At 50.0% G+C, this 17148-nt stretch overlaps 1 protein-coding gene across 1 annotated transcript; it reads right to left on the bottom strand.

Annotated features, from left to right (window-relative positions):
- Nucleotides 1-8258: 8258 nt before the first annotated feature.
- On the bottom strand, nucleotides 8259-10857 carry NKX1-2 (NK1 homeobox 2). Its single transcript, XM_032882127.1, has 2 exons — nucleotides 10613-10857; nucleotides 8259-8986 (listed from the first exon to the last, which is right to left on the bottom strand). The coding sequence occupies exons 1-2, from the start codon at nucleotides 10824-10826 to the stop codon at nucleotides 8259-8261; spliced, it is 942 nt and encodes a 313-aa protein (XP_032738018.1). The 5' UTR covers nucleotides 10827-10857.
- Nucleotides 10858-17148: the final 6291 nt, after the last annotated feature.

Below are 17148 nucleotides of genomic sequence, written 5' to 3'. Positions count from 1 at the left end.
GCATCCAAAGAGAAAGATCGGACAAAACACCCTATACCTGTCCTGCCCTGAAGTTGTCATTCAAATATAGTATTTTTGCCTTCTGGAGTTGCAAGAAAAATTAGAAATCAGCTGGCAGATCCAATTACATGGGTTTATACTCCATAAATCTTGCTGCCAGGAAGAAATACATTTCTCTAGGCCATTGGAAGTAGTTCTACTTAAAATTATTTTGGGGGGTGCCGTGGCTCAGTAGGATAATCAGTGGTCTCAGGTGTCCTGCCATCCAGCCCCTTGTCATCAGGCTCCCTGCCCAGCGGGGAGTCTGCTTGTCCCTCTCCCTCTGCCCTTCCCCCCACCCTGCTCTCTCTCTTGTTTCTCTCTCTCAAATACATAAATAAAATCTTTTAAAAAACGATTTTGGAAAACCATGATGGAGCTAGCAAGTCTGTAAGGGAAAAAAGCAATTATGACTCATCTTGGAAAAAAAGAGTAACTCCGATTCTTTGATATCCTGCTAATATCATCACCTTCTGTGTTGATGATGTTCTGCCACACCCTGGGAGGGATAAATGCCTGGTGAGACCTTCGTAAAACATAAACCAGATCTGTAGATAATAAGCCTGGCAAAGGCGGCATGAATGGCTTATTTATTTCCAGCCCAAATTCCAAATGACATCAGTGTTCCTTCATACAAAAACAGCTGACAAGAAGGCCGTGGCATTTTCTACACTCTGCTGCACCGAGTACACAGCTGTCTGTGACTTTCACTCCCCCGGGCCTCCCCTCTGGTGCCCTGCCAGGATCTTTCTGTTGCCTTCCAGATGCTAGAGTGGCACCTGGCACACAGCTGGTGCCCAATAAGTATTTGTGCAAAGGACGGGAAGAGGGAGTCTTTGGACTGTATGCTTATTTTATTTTATTTTATTTTTTAAAGATTTTATTTATTTATTTGACAGAGGTCACAAGTAGGCAGAGAGGCAGGCAGAGATAGAAGGGGAAGCAGGCTCCCTGCTGAGCAGAGAGCCCGATGCGGGGCTTGATCCCAGGACCTTGGGATCATGACCTGAGCCGAAGGCAGAGTCTTTAACCCACTGAGCCACCAAGGCCCCCCTATATGCTTATTTTAATGTACAAAAACAAAGTGGGTAGGGGGATGTGTCTTTTGAATATATAAAGAATTATTAAAATTCAACAAAAAAAGACAAAGAACCCAATTAAGAAGTGAGCAGAAGGTTTGAATGCATATTTCTCCAAAGATATAGGAATGACCAACATGCACATGAAAAGATGTTCAGTATCATTGCACGATTAGGGAAATATAAATCAAAATCACAATGAGATGCACTTTACACCCACTAGATTGGTTTTAATTTTAAAACAATAATAAAGGGACGCCTGGGTGCCTCAGTTGGTTAAGCGGCTGCCTTCAGCTCAGGTCATGATCCCAGCGTCCTGGGATCGAGTCCCACATCGGGCTCCTTGCTCAGCGGGGAGCCTGCTTCTCCCTCTGCCTCTGCTGCCACTCTGCATGCCTGTGCTTGTTCTTTCTCTCTCTCTCTCTCTGGCAAATAAATAAATACAATCTTTAAAAAAAAAAAAACAATAAAAAGGGTTGGTCAGGATGAGGAGAAATCAGAACCCTCATACATTGCTGGTGGGAAATGAACGATGGTCTAGCAGTCTAGCAGCTGTGCAAAATAATCTGGGATTCCTCAACAGCTTAAACACAGAATGACCACATGAGCCAGCGATTTCAACGCTAGTCACACATCGGAAAGAACTGGGACGCCTGGGAGGCTCAGTCTAGTAAGAAGCTGCCTTTGGCTCAGATCATGAGCATGGAGTCTTGGGGAGGAGCCCTGAGCTGGGCTCCATGCTGAGTGGGAGTCTGCTTCTAACCTCTGCCTCCGCACCCCCCACTCATGCTCTCTCTGTCTCTCTTTCAAATAAATAAAATCTTAAAAAAAGAAAGAAAGAGAGAAAGAGAGGAAGGAAGGAAGAAAAAGAAAAGGAAAGGAAAGAAGGAAAAGAGGGGCACCTGCCTTCAGCTCAGCCCAAGATCCTGGGGGTCCTGGGATGGAGCCCTGCATTGGGATCCCTCCTCAGCGAGAATCCTGCTTCTCCCTCTCCCACTCCTCCTGCTTGTGTTCCCTCTTTTGCTGCATCTCTCTCTGTCAAATAAATAAAATCTTAAAAAAAAAAAATCTTCCATCAGAATCTTGCTTAGAGGTATGTGGGGATTTTTAGGCTCCAAGAGGAGTTGATCTGTTTCCTTCTTCCTACAGAGATATTCATAGGAACTGAGTATTCTGAATCTCTAGAATTTAGAGTGACTTAGCCAGCCACAAAGGTGATGTACCAGAAAGAACCCCCCGTGCAAAACTAGAACCCCTCCGGAAAAAAAATGCATTTGTGAAAGAAGAGAATTTTCAGAAACGGGGTAAACTAACCTTTTAATGATTATTCTTTTTTTTTTTTTTTAAGATTATTCTTAAACCTTCCTGCACATTTGTGGTAATTTTGGACCTCATGAGTATGTACTCTGAAAGTGCCATCTAGACCTTCCCCAGACCTGGCCCCTTCTGCCTTAGGATCTGCCGGTTATTTAGAAGAAGCAAAGAGAACATTTGGTAAATATATTAACTATACAGGAAAGAAAATGGCTCACAAGAAGGGAATCAATTCTGTGAAATAAGTAATTTTATAAAATCATCCACTCAGCTCTTTTGTGTGGACTGTCTACTGTCCTCCCCCGCCCTCGGTGTTCTCTGCCAGGTTAAATCTCGCAAAGGATGAGCACTGTGTCATCAGCAGCTGCCTGGAAGAGCATTTTTTGGGTTTTTTTTTTTTTTTTTTTTTTTTAATGTAATCCCTCCCCAGGGTGCCTGGCTGGCTCAGTCATTACCTGCATAAGCCAATTTCTCCACTGGCAGGAAGAACTTTACCATTTACTTGTAGCTATATTATGTGCCTCTCAGGCTCGGGAAGCTTGGGGAAACTCATGTCAGATTGCAGATCTAGTAAGTGGTAGAGAGGAAATAAAGGGTCGTCCTCTTTTTGGCTCCACAGACCACCATGGTTGCAGAAAAGTTAGGAATACGCAGGCTGTAATCTACCCTGTGCCTAGGAACCCAATAAATCAATGAATTCCCACCATCCAGAAGAGTTGGCACAGAATGGGCGCTCCGTACATGTCTGTGGCAGGAAGGAAAAAGTCAGGGGACAGAGGAAGGAGAAGCAATGGATACCCTTTCTTTCTAATCCTGACATTTACCTTTAACTACAAAATGCCCAAACAGCTGTCAGATCATTAAAATTAAAAGAAATAATAATGATAAATAAATAAAGACCTTAACAATTTTTTTTTAAAGATTTTATTCATTTATTTGACAGAGAGAGAGAGAGCAAGTAGAGGGAGTGGCAGGCAGAGGGAGAAGGAGAAGCAGTCTCCTTGGTGAGCAGCGAGCCCAATGTGAACCTTGATCCCAGGACCCTGAAATCATGACCGGAGCTGAAGGCAGACACCTAACCGACTGAGCCATGCAGGTGTTCCCCCCCCCCCAATATTTCCTATCATTGGTGGCCTGATGTACAATTTAAATCATCCTGATTACACTAGGAGGGATCTGATACCAATTTGTCTCACTTTGGTGACATGAATGTGATTACTTGGTCAAGGTGATATCCTCCAGATTTTACCATTGTAGAGAAACCTGTTTCCATTTGTAATTAATAAAGTAATTTACGGGGTGATATTTGAGACTCTGTGCATATTCCCAGTTAAAAAACTTTTTTTTAAATCATCCTAGAGTTATGAGGCCCAGCTTTTAGGCTCTGTTGTTCTCTTACCCTCTGTGTGACCTTGGGTAAGTCACATAACCTCACTGAGCCTGTTTCTTAAGTAACCCGGACAACCTTGCAAAAGTTACCTCCCCTCTAAGACTAAGTTTATTTCACCAGTGGGCAGATTTGAGTAGGCTCTTCACCAAAACAGATCTCCAATGGCCAAAAGGCATATGGAGAGATAGTCAACATCATTACCCATCCGGAAATGAAATTTGAAACCAGAGTGGGATGACCACATACCTCCCAGAATCATCGAATGACAATGGTGGTCATTCCTATGTAGAACACTGGAACTCTCCGTCCTTGCAGGTGGGAATGTAAACTGTTACAACCACACTGGGAAACTACTTGGCTCTAAAGCTAGGTCTGTGGGCACCCAGGAGCCCCCCTGCTGGATATATTATCAATGAAAGCAGGAAGATACAGTTACCACAAGAAGTGGTCCTTTCTAGCTTCAAGTGCAATAACAATACCTTCATTGTGCCAGGCCTCAAGCTCCGTGTTTTCTGCAGAGATGCTCTCTAGTCATCTGAGCTAGGCTCTGTGGTGAGGGAACTGTGGCCCAAAGACATAGGAAGCTTGCAAATTCACGTGTGGACAGAGGGATGGAAGTGACTTGGAACCTGTAGTCTTTGAAAACCCTCAGGCCAGGGCCGCCTGGGTGGCTCAGTGGGTTAAAGCCTCTGCCTTTGGCTTGGGTCATGATTCTGGGGTCCTGGAATGGAGCCCCACATCGGGCTCTCTGCTCAGCAGGGAGCCTGTTTCCTCCTCTCTCTCTGCCTGCCTCTCTGCCTACTTGTGATCTCTGTCTGTCAAATTAAAAAAAAAAAAAAAATCTTTAAAAAAGAAAGAAAACCCGCAGGCCAAGAGAACCAGGGAGGGTTAGGTGTGGCAAGCATGGCTGACCCGGAAGAGCAGCCCTTCTTCCAAGACTTTTCTCCCTTCGTCTCCACAACTGGGCTCCTCTGGAATTTGCCTCCAGATCCCAGCTGGAAGCAGGAGGGGGCACTTCCTGTTTCTCTTTGCCTGAGTCTGGGTCATCCCACTTTGTTAACTCTTAGATGCTTCCATTCAACTGACTTTAAGGCGGAATTACATTTTTAAAAGTGTACTTATTAGTGTTTATTGAAGAATGTCTTTCAGCCTACTCATAATGTTTAAAGCTAGCTAAGTAAGTCTTATCGGTTATTTCTAAAAAGACAAATACACTATATTGATCTGTGCCCATAAAATGGAAGGGGATTTCTCAATGTATGGTAGTCTCTCCACTCACTCCCTTAAACACATGAACACATGTGGCTCCTCGGCTACATGGTTCCAAGTGGGATCTACAAAGGTCTTTTTTTTTTTTTTTTGAGATTTTAAAAAAAGATTTTATTTATTTATTTGACAGAGAGAGATCACAAGTAGGCAGAAAGTCAGGCAGAGAGAGAGAGGAGGAAGCAGGCTCCCTGCTGAGCAGAGAGCCCGATGCATGACCCTGGACATGATCCCAGGACCCTGAGATCATGACCTGAGCCGAAGGCAGAGGCTTAACCCACTGAGCCACCCAGGCACCCTTTTTTTAGATTTTATTTATTTTTGAGAGAGAGAAAGAACTGGAGTAGGAGTGGGAAGGAGGGGCAGAGGGAGAAGCGGACTCCCCACTGAGCAGGGAGTCTAATGAGGGCATCAATCCCATGATCCTGGGATCATGACCTGAGCCAAGGGCAGACACTTTAACCTACCGAGCCACCCAGGCGTCCCTGCAATTGTCATTTTCAACATCGGAAATCTACGACCAATGGACAGCCTAAACCTAAAAAGTTATTTACTAGGCTCTTTACGGGGTATTAAGAATTTGTAACATAAGTCTAGGAAGTTAATGTCCTAAAAATCTGGTACTTAGGTGTTGATCTAATTTGTAGCCACTAACAAAATTCTGTAAGGTACTTCACTTTTGCTATGAAAATGGCCCCGTGTGTTTGTATATACAGCCTGCTAGCACAGCCACTATGTGTATATCCAACGTGGGTTTGGAAAACTGTCTAGCGTGGCATGAGAAAGTCATGTCAGGGTAGAAATACCCTCTATTTGTGGAGACTAGCTGATGGGGGGAAAGGAGACGGGTCTATACAAACTCGGACAATTATAAAACTAGTTAAAAACTGCTAACAAAGAACAAGAAATAGTTAAATGAGAAATCATTACAAAAAGGATTTATTAGACAAACACATCAATCGATTGAGTCTAAGGGTTTGGCCCGAAAGCCACTGGGTCTTTCAAAGTAGCGGAAGTTCAAAGTCACACCCTCGGAGCATTACTCTGCTACAGTGTGTAGAAACCAGAAAGGTCAGGAATGACAGCATTCCATGCTAGCCCACAGACAGATAAGCCTTCCGCTGGAGTCTTCTGTGATGCTGGTACCTGAGAGATGAAATGTTCCCTACACCTTGCAGAAATTCAGCTTCTTGTTACAGATCTTGACTCTGAGCACTTGAACTGCCTGTTCATGACACACGGGATGTTGCTTTTCGAAAACCAACGAACAGTTATTAAGGGAGTGTTTCTCAGCAGGTAACGTGAATAAAACATTCTCTACTACAGTAACTGCATTTTTAATCTCATCTGGCATCAACTGTCTTTTAGAAAGTTAAAATGCGTTGTTCGGGGACATTCTTCTTTAACATAGAAGGAATCGAGTAATGAGCACATCATATGCAGTTAAAGGATACCCATTCTCAAATCTTGTGAGCATCCCGTGAGTATGAAGTTTTCATTTAATTTGGCAGAAGGGGGGATATTTTCTATCATTCCTGATAATAATAGAACTAGATATCTCAAAATTATAGTATCATGTGTTCATGACACCAAACTGGGTTTGCTTTATCGGAAGCAAACTTTGAGCATTAAATGTAATTGTTAATGGTACAGGCTTTCAAAACATAGCAAGCAGTATGGTATCTGTGTAGATATCAGCTGACCTCAAGTAACAAAGTTAAGAATAAAATAGACATGACCTGGTTGGGAACCTCGGGGTTTCTGAGATACAAATTCCAAACATACCACATAGAAAACTAAAGGCAGTATCCCAAACAAATCTGGCATGAAAAATTTACAGAATAATTAATTTTTCCAGGGACATAATCAAAGTAGTAGTTGGAACTAGGGGCCATACACTAAATTCCCACGGTTAAATCTATTACGGGAATGTTTTTGCTTCCAGAGCCCTCCTCTAGCCCAGCAACTACTTCCTTCACACCCTTGACAGCCTTTTGCATGTTGTGCCATCCTGGAGTCTCTCTGGAACAAGAATGGCTCTAGATGAAGCTCTAAAAATGTTGAGTTTGTGCCTTTAAAAAACAGTCCGACTTGTGACTGTCATGTGTCCTGGGGGAGCTGTCCTCTCCCAGCTCTGTTCTCTCTTTGGGAGCCTAGGAAATGCCAGGACAGACCAATGAGGGTATCAAATACTGCACATCAGAACAGGAGGCCTCAGGCATAAACGTCAAGATTTTAGTTGAACCACTGGTCCCTTCACTATCATTTCTAAGCATGTGAGGCCATTGCCTGTTGGTTAAAGCTGGTCCAAAATCTGCCGGACGGCCGAACCGCGCCTGCGTCAGCCGAACCGCGCCTGCGTCAGCAGGTGAGTCTAGCCACAAAGCCGTTTCATTTCCTGGCAGAAACTTCTGGTCTTCTCCGAAAAGTAGGATACCTACTCTCTCAGGAACAGCCTGTGGGGAGTCTGTTTGGAACACGAATTGTGCTCAAGTCCCAATCTTAAATGAAGATCTAAAAATGTGCAGTTTTGTGCATTTAAAAACAGTCCATTTCCAGCGGCCGTGTGTGCTCTCGGACCCCGCTTGTTCAGTATTCGGGAGGAATCGCTGGGTTTGGGCCAATAATCAAGTATGAAAAGGGAAACGATGTGCTCTGAAAGGGGGAATCCGCTTACCCTCTGAGCGAGCTGAAAGGTTCGAAGACTCCATCCTAAGTGTGAGCGACCCGCGGGCAGGAAGTCTTGGCTCCCTAGCATCCCCATCCCTGCAGCCGAGCTAGCCCTGCTCGGGACACCCAGACTCTCGGGGGAGCCCCGGAACGGAACTGAGCCTGACCGAAAGTGAAGAGCCAGTTCCAGAATCGGGAAGGCTGCGCACAGCCTTCGTCTCCGGACACTTTTACAGACCGCAGAACCTTGGCCCCTCTGTAGACCGCGTGGGTTCAGGGGGTCTTCGCGGCCGGCAGGGGCGCGGCTGGAGCCGGCAGGCAACCTCTCCCTGCCCTCTGGTGGCGCCTCCCGACAGCTGGAAAGCAAGGGGCGCGCGGACGGCCGCTCACCACGAGGGGGCGGTTCCTGCGCGTCGGCGCCTTCGGTGGCAGGGGGAACCGCACCGCCACGCCAATCATCCGTGAATCCCGACCAAGGGGGCCCCCGAGAATCTCCGGGTTCATAGATGCGGAGCGTAGAAAGGGGTCAGGTAGGAGGGCCCGAGGAAGGACGCAAAGGGGCCCCCAGTGGCTGCAGCCGTTGGAGGGAAGGAGGTGGCGGCCGGAAAGAGGACGTTGGCCGCCGCGTAGGAGGGGAAAGTCTGGAAGGGCAGTGCACCCGGGCCGGGGGGTCCCGGGCTGCCCCCCGCGCCGCCGCCGCCCGCTCCAGCTGCCGTCCCGGGCGCCCCGGTTTGGGGCGCGCCGCTCCCCGCCTGTGCCGCACCGTCGGCGCCGGGGTTCTGCTTCTTCCACTTGGTCCTGCGGTTCTGGAACCAGATTTTGACCTGCGTCTCAGTGAGGCTGAGAGACAGCGCGAGGTTCAGGCGCTCGCACACGGACAGGTAGCGCGTGGCCCGGAACTTGTTCTCCAAAGCCACCAGCTGCTCATAGGTGAAGGCGGTGCGCGCGCGCCTCGGTTTGGCACAGCGGGGCTCGGAGCGCCGGCGCCGGGGCCGCGGGGAGCCGGGCGAGCCCGGGGATCCCGCGAGCCCACGGGTGCCCCGCTCCCCCGCCGCCAACGCCGCCGCCCGGGACCCGGGGGAGCGCGCCGGGTCCGCCTGCAAGCGCGCTGCCCGCTCCTGCGGCCGCCGCTGGCCCGCGTCCTCGGCTTCGTCCTCCTCCTCCTCCGCCTCCTCGGCCTCCGAGCCCTCCAAGGGGGACGCAGTGCCCGCGCCGCGATCCGCAGCGTCTAGTGGAGAAGGGGAGGGTGACCAGAAGCCCGGAACGACCCAGCCCCTCCGGGTCGCCAGACCCCCTCCTCCTCTGCCCCAGAGTCCCTAGCTCTGCCCCTCTCTGGCATCTCGCTCCCCCCATCATCCCACGATCACACATCCTCGCAGGCTCTTCCCAGGAGTTGGGGATTAGGGGTGCGGTGTCCTCTTGCCCTTTACTCATTTGCTATCTAGTTGACGTCCAAAAAATGAATTTTGAATGAATGAATGACAACCCCCATTAAGAAAATACAATGACCATATTGGACAGTATTGGGCGGGTAGGATCACCGTACATTGAGACATCGAGATGTCAAGCGCGTTTAAGGCTCTGTATCCCCAGTCCCTAGAAGCCTATTTTGGTCTGGAACTCCTAGCAATTAAAAAAGAAGTTATTAAGCCCTCTCCCCCCCCCCTTAAAGTGAAATTCCCTCTTTCCCATCTTCTCTCTCCTGCCGTGTTAATAGAGTTTCAGATTTGTGCGGGACAGGATCGATAGATGTCATCTATTAAAGGTAAGTTTTAATCGAACAATATTAGGATCAGACAGGGAAAGGGGGTTTGAAGTCGGTACCTGCAAGCTGCGGGCAGGAGATATGCAGGCGCGGGTAATAGAATATCGATCATCGCTGTGGGGGGGAGGGGAGGGCGGCCCCTCCGAGGGGCGATCCGAACAATTACCAGGCGGACTACCTGGGCCCAAGCACAGCCGCCAGAGGCGCCCCGAGCCCCCAGACAATCACTGCCAAATTTGGGAAGGAGAATCGAGGGGCTGTGCCGCATCCCGCTTCTCTCGGATTTGCGCCCCTGACTCTGCGTCCCTCCGGGGAACCTCGTGCCCACGCTCCACCCCGCAAGGATCCTGCTGTCTTTTGTCCGTCCTTCCAGACACAAACTCTCCCAGACGCTGCCTCGGTGCCCGCCAGACTTAGGAGTAAGTGAAAACCTTTCGAGGAGAAAGCACCAAAGGCCTCCCATCACCCAGCCTCACCCCTGCTCCCGCCCCAGTCAGTGATTGGGTCTGGGGAGACAGGGCAGAGCGCGTGGGCCAGCGGAATCTCGGCAGGTGTCTAGATGGTTGGAAGTGGGCCCTAGGTGCCTAAACCTGACCTCGCACTCCCTTCCAGACAGGGACACATGAGTTAGCCTCACCTTCCTCATCCATAAAATAGGGGCAATATTCATCATGTTGTCTACCTCGCGGGTTCCGAAGTTTTCCATGACTTTTATCTCTGGTCTAGGCCCTGGCACGTGGTGGGTGCATTATATGCCTGAGAAATAAATGAAAGCCTGGATAGCCGTTTAGCTTCCAGGGCGAGCAAAACAGAGCTGTGATGCTTAGTGGCTTGGCCGGTGAGCAGGGACGGGCTTTGGGAGGCAAATCCTTGACCGAGGATGCTGGGGGCCTCTTTTCTGCCTCAGTTTAGTTCCAACACGGAGAAAAGACAACACTTTGCACCTCGTCCTGTGAGTTTTCTCCCTTTGGTGAAGGCTCTCCTAACGGCCACTCACTCGGTCCCTGGTTGTCCATCCACCTCCCAACCTCCCTATCGCATCATCTAGGTTGGGGCTTTCCGGGACCCAGGGCCGCTTCGCATCCTTACCAGGGGTCTCCCGCTGCCGAGCTGAGTCCCCTAGGCCGGCGTCCTTCCCCGCTTCAGCCTCTGCCAAACTTTTCTTGGCTTCCCGGGAAGCAGGGCGCTCGGCCGGGAGCGTAGCGCGGGTGAATTTCTGCGGATCCAGGATGTCCAGGACAGAGAAGGAGATCTTGTGGTGGGAGGGAGCCGCCTTGGCCCCGCCGTCCTGCCATGCCAGCATGCCCGCCGCCCGCGGGCCCCGCGGCGCGGGGTCCGGGATGGCAGCGCTCTAGCTTGCCTTCGGCTGTGGCTGGGCCGCAGCTCTCCAGCCAGTAGGAGGGTCCGGGCGGCCAAGTGGATCTGGGGAGGGGCACGCGGAGGCGGGGCTGGGAGAGAGACGCGGGGGCGCTGCGCCGGGATTGGCACTTGTGCTGGCCAGACCCCCGCCACGTGCAGTGCGCGCTCGCAGCGGCCCCCAGACTGCCCGCACGGCGCTGGGGCAGTTCGCCTCGGCCCCCGGGGCGCCTGCGTGAGCCCGGCGCGCGCACCCGCCCGCCGGTACATCGCCGCCGGCTCAGCGCGCCTCTCCCACAGGGACTCCCGATGTGCGCTAGCGAGGGATCGCGGGACCATTCCATCCTGGGGATCCCCTCCGCCCGTATACACACTGACTTGGGCTTGCGTTTGTGACTTTTCCCTGGTGACTTTGAATTGGGGATATCATTGAGGCCAACAGTGATTACTTGAAGGCAACGCTGTGCACATCTCCTGCCCCGCCAGGGAATCACAGTGATGGTCTCAGACCTCGTCACCTCAGACTTAAAAGCTCTAGTGTTCTCACGATTTACAGTTGACAAAGCCCCTTGGCTTGAGCGATCTCACTTGGTTCTCGGAGCATCCCTGTGTGGAAGGAGTGGCCTGGCAAGACTATCATCCCCATTTAAAGACAAGGAAATTGAGATTCCAAGATGAGAAGAGCATTGCCCAAGGTTACTGTTGACTTGTGACAGCGGCTGGATTGGAACCGAGAGGTCTTATTGTCCCGGACCACTACCCTTTCCAGGATATCCTGCCATGTCAGAAATGGACGAGGGAAATTCTGCCCCTGAGTCCGAGGCTTCCCTTCTGCCCGAGAATAGCAGGGGCTTGGGGGAGATATTCGAGCCCCCGCTAGGGTGTCCCGCCGCTTTGGGAGCCTTGGCGGGTTGCGGGTTCAGAGCCAGGTGAGATGAGTCCGGTGAGGGTGGCTGCTCCGCTCAAGGAGCCCCAAGCACACAGCCAAGGATTCAATCATGTGCAACAGACGGGGTCTCTAGGACCCAGGTTGGACTTTTTACCACCCCCCCGCCCCAATCTACTTCTAGCCCCAAGAAGAAAAAAAAGGTTAAAAGATGCTTGTCTGGTTTGAATTTAAGGTCAGGGAACAGAGATAATTGATCGGGCTCCCATCTGCCCCGCCAGGTCCCCTGGAATGATGAACATCAGTCCTTGGGGGAAGCTTCCACCAGCCAGACCCATCTTAACATTCCCTGCTCCTTTTGTCGCTTGGGGAGCAGTCTGTGAGCAGTAAGCAAATTCTGAGGCTTCTCAGACCCCTCTGCCCAGAACCACTTCTAACTCTGCTGTTCCTTTCTTCCCTGCCCCATGGGGCTTCCAAACAATGACTTGGCAATTAATATTGTCCAAGAAGGTAGCAGTAGGAAGAGGAGGAGAAAGTCGCTCATTAAAGTGCGGGGGTGGGTGGGGCGCCGTTAATCCCATCTGTTATTGAAGGGAAGACCCTCCGCGCCTGTTCCTTGTAGCTTTTCTCATTCAAACCTGTGGCCCCTCCTGGGGGCGGCCCCTGTATTCCCTGCGGACTTTAAAGCCCTGCCGAAATGCAAACCCGCTCTGGTCTAAAGCTATGATGGATTGTGCTTTTACAGGAAACTCAGGAAGGGAAGTGCCCGGCCGGAGCCCCCTGGCCCACCTCCCCAGAGGGAATGCACACCTTGTGAAAACCAAAGAAAAGATGGCTCTGGAACTACACAGAGGCACCCAGGAACTTGGATTGCAAATCACAGAACCTTCCAGAACATACGCCTAGGGTAATTTGCTTTCTGTTTTGAGGACTTTTTCTTACTCAGATCTCCTTTTTTTTTTTTTTTTAATTTAAGTTTCCTTTTCTTTTTCCTTCCCTCCCCATATTGAGCCCAGGTCCCTTTTACTTTTTGTCCCCACACACATTCCTATTTCTTCCACATTTAGGTCTTCCGGGTAGAAATAGATCTCCCTAAGGCAGCTCCAGAAGGGATATTTGTGAACTCCCACCATGGGTCTTATCTGTTGTTAGCAATCTTGCAGCCATTTTCCTGGGAAGTTGAGCTAACCTTCCAGAGGCACCCTGTACCCAAACCAGAGGGACAAGGAGGGTGGCCAAGAGCAGCCCCAATCTGGGTCATTTTCATTTCACTTCATAAATTGCCTCGAACAATTTTTGTTTAAAAGATAGGAATTACCTTTCCTTTGAGGTCTACAGGTGTTAGACATAGAAAAGGAGCAGCAAAGGGAGAAGCAACAAATCGGGGACAAAACCAAGAGTACAGAAAGGCCACGTTTTTTAAGACTCAACCTTTAAGAACTTCCTTTAGTTCTTTTTAATTGTTCTTGCCCATTATTCCCCCACACACACACCATTTCTGATACGCATGCTCAGTGCAACCCAGGTTACTGTGTGTGGCTTCTGGAAATAGATGACGCAGAAGAAACATCAGAGTGTCTCCCATCAACACTGAAGGGATGGAAAATGCTTCCTCTGACTCACCCCACTTAGAAGTCCCCCACCCAACAACTAGACAAAAATTACTCTATTTGGTGAGGGGAGGTAGGGTGGGGAGGGGGCTTAGGGAATCCTCTTTCTGGCCACCTGCTTTGTAAATAACCAGGAGCTAGGAGACCTCCCATAGGTACAGTTTGGCCTGTGTTCACTCACTAACATCCTCCCACATGTATTTATACCCGAGGTGTTCCTATATAATAAATACATCCATATCCAGCAAGCCACCTTCCCTCTGTGCCTGGAGTTGATTTGTTTTTTCAACGTGGGCATTAAAATTCTGCCCGAGTGCTGTCTTTAAATTGCTTTGATGCTAGGTGGGTTCCAACCCTGACCTGTCCTGATGGCAAGCGATGGCTGTAACAAGCTCGGGATCAATATTCATAGCGGGTGTCCTGGGCTGATAACACTATCCAAGACAATGTTCGCTATCGGTGCAGACAGCTGAGATATTGCGCCATTAGGGATGTTGTGTTAAATAACCTGATCCATTTCTGGGGCTATTTAATGAATTTCACAGTTTAGATAGTATCTTTAAGGAGAAGGCAAAGGCTATTCTGGAGGCACTGATGCAAATCGATGGTGCCAAGCTTCCCAAGCTATTCCACAAACAAAGTGGCCTATAATTCCAGCACAGCCTTGAAGAGCTGCTGCCCGAGACATGAACAGTGTGAATACGGAAAGAATGTGCTGTTTATGCAGAGGGAGACCAATATTATGAGCCGTGTCAAAGCACCTTAGATAAAATCTACGTTCCTGAAATAAAATAAGCAAATTCTCTAGGTAAAACCCTGCAGTCAGGGCCAGCCCCCTGAGTAGGACAGGGATGCCAAAGAGACAGCTTCATAATGCACAGCTTGGTGACAAAGGGAGAGAAGTCAACTGCAGGGATAGTCCCGTGGACAGCCTCAGCCAGCTTTCCCCAAGATGTATTTCAACTCAAAAATGGGTCTGCAAAATGGGAAGGGGGAAGGCGCTGGTTTGTAAAAGGGAGCTAGTGATCCTAGCAGAATCAGGTGTTAATGTTTATTTGACTCTACACCCCTGGTTGCCCCCAGAGAGTTCATTTACAATTAAAGGCTAACCCTAGTTTCCCACCAGGGCTTTGAACTGGGCTGCCAAGCCCAGCAAGTATTCCTTTAAAAAACACACCTCTCAGAGGCTTTGATTTGTGAAAGCTCAGAAGGTAGCCTTCCCACCAAACCCCACTGCAGACATAAGAGAAGTGGGTACTCAACACATTTTGCTTTAAGAAATCAGTATTTCTTCTCGGAAATCAACACGTTAAAAAAAATCAAAAAATTTTAAGTTAACTTCTTTGTCTCAGAAATGTGGAGAAGGATCAAAGAAGGGGGTAAAGCAGCGATTATATTGATTAGTGGAATACATGTTAATTGCTTCTGATAATGACAATTAATATACCTAACAGCTGTTCTTTTTGAGGAACTTGCTCTGGGCCAGGTGTTTGGCCAAGCTTTTTGCTCATTTTGGGTTATTTCATTCAATCCTCCCCCACAACCCCACGGAGCAGGCACTGTGACTGTCCCCAAATTGCCCACGACCCCAGAGCTAGGAAGTGATTAAGCGAAGATCAGAACCCGAGCAGTGAGATTTCAGAACCTGCTTTGGGGAGTTCCGACCCAGGGAATCACATTCTGGCCCCAGGGTGAAATCTAATTATAGACATTTATCGAATGACTTTCCTTCAAAGTTACACAGAGAGCTGGGATGCCTAAGAGGACCTGCCGGAAAATAACTGAGCCCAGCACTGCCTTGGGGGTGGAGGGAGTACCGTGGTGCCCGTTTGGGGATCCAGCTCCAGCCACTCTGATGTTCAGTGTTTTCTAATATTTTAAGATATTCCCGGGAGGAACCCAAGACAGGGGAATTGCCCATGAACCAAATTGCTCCGGGCATCTAGGAAAGTAGAGACATGTAATTGGAAGAAGGAGAATGAAAGGGAAAACGCCAAGTGACAAGCTGAGGACATATGGGGAGAGAACTGGTGAGGGACAGGGCTAGCAGGAGCAGGGAGGGACAAGAGCGCAGTCTGGGCTGTTGTGGACTGTGAGCATGGAATGCCGCGTTAACACCCTTCCCAAGGGAGACACATCAAGCATAAAGACGAGGAAGCAAGGTGGGACTTTGCAAACATACGGTGCACCTGCTTCCTTGAATGCAGGTAAGTATGATCCATTTTTCTGCAAGGCAGGTGTCAAAGCCCTCTGTTCCCCCACCTGTGTCTAAATTTCATGCCTTCAGCGTCTTTTCCCTGGTCTCCCTGCCTCCAGCCTTGCCACCTCCAGGCTCTTCACCTCGTGGGTGTGCAAACTCCAGCCCCCAGAGGGCCAGGCCTGGCCCAAGGAGCACCATCAGCCAGAATGCTGGTGTTCAAGGACAAGAGTGTGCTGGGGCTCCACATGCTGGGGGCTGACCTTGTAGGAATGCTGATCAGAGCGGCCGGGTCTGCACACTGCCCAAAAGTAGCCGGGAAGCTGGATTCGGATGTGGTAAGTCCAAAGTTTTAAATCCTGGCAACCAATTCCAAATGTTGAAGGCTTCATGCTCAGTGGGGAGACTGCCTGAGGATTCTCTCTCTCTCCCTCTGCCTCTGCCCTCTCTCTCCCTCTCAAATTAATAAGTCCTTAAAAACAAAACATGTCTGTGGGTCACATGTCTGCCGCCTTCGCTGTGCTCATGGCAGGCGACCGCACCTGAATCACTGCTCGCGGCATTTCCATATCCACAGGGGGAAGACAAAATGCCTTAAATCCGAATGTAAGGTTCTTTACCCTCCAACCCCACTACCTGGGCAGCCCTGGTCCCTGCATCGAGCTGTTCCTTGCTAGATGTGTGTGGGTCTCCTGCCTAGGCACGCTGCCTTCTCAGAGACTCTGCCCTGCCCCTGGGGCGTGGTGAGTAGGCAGTGGGCAGGCTAGTGGGGGAGGAGAGAATCCCCAATCCTTGACCGGACCCACTCCTGGGCTCTCCAAAGCAGTCAGCCCAGCCAGGTGAGCTAGACGAGTCAGACCACAGGATTCTGATCCCAGGAGTCTGGCCAAGACCCACAGGCCTGTTTCCTGCCCGTGGTGGGTGCTTGAGCTCACTGGGCAAGAAATATAGAAATGGGGTGACTGTTGTGGGGCCACACGGGCACAGAAGTAATGAGGAAATAAAGACTCGGCAAGAGTTGGGGAGCAGAACACAACAGATGTTCAGAGCAAAGCGGGGAAGCTATGACAGGCACAGGCAGATGGGCAAGCACCAGTGGCTTCCCGAGATCCATTCTTCCAGAGACCAGCTGGGCGGCTGCTTCTGGGTTCCCAGTGAGCTTATGGGCATCCCTGCGACCCTTCCGCCTCATTTTGATGGGAGCTACGGTTATTAGTCAGGGTTCTCCAGGGAGCCAGCACCAGTAGGCTGAATGGATATAGAGACACAGAGAGAGAGATACATTGAGATATGGAGATTTTTAAAATCAGGAAGTGGTTCATGCCATTATGAAGGCTGGCAAGTCCTAAGACCTGTAGAATGTGTGTGTTGCTCTGGCAATGTTCTCTCCATCCCACACCTGCCAGGGAGCCTGCTTTCAGGTTCAAGTATCCTGTGTTCACGTGCTCCCAGCCCTGCCTAGGCTGACCCGGGCACTTCTTCCCACAGGGTGCCCCGCCTTCCGGCCAGCCTTGGTAAACATCGCTTGCTTTTGCCTGATCAGCACCCTCACCCCTTTTCTGTCTTCAGGTGACCC

Source organism: Lontra canadensis, unplaced genomic scaffold (genome assembly GCF_010015895.1).
Source record: "Lontra canadensis isolate GAN:19392208 unplaced genomic scaffold, GSC_riverotter_1.0 scaffold79, whole genome shotgun sequence".
Lineage (NCBI taxonomy): Eukaryota > Metazoa > Chordata > Mammalia > Carnivora > Mustelidae > Lontra > Lontra canadensis.
The sequence above is the reverse complement of the archived record's forward strand: the minus strand, read 5'-3'. Positions and strand labels throughout refer to the sequence as shown.

What these genes read in the sequence shown, in the direction of transcription:
- NKX1-2 (XM_032882127.1), bottom strand. Translation starts at nt 10,826, where the DNA reads ATGCTGGCATGGCAGGACGGCGGGGCCAAGGCGGCTCCCTCCCACCAC. An exon ending in TCGGCAGCGGGAGACCCCTG is followed by an intron (nt 8,987 to 10,612) that starts GTAAGGATGCGA and finishes CTTCTCCACTAG; the next exon opens with ACGCTGCGGATCGCGGCGCG.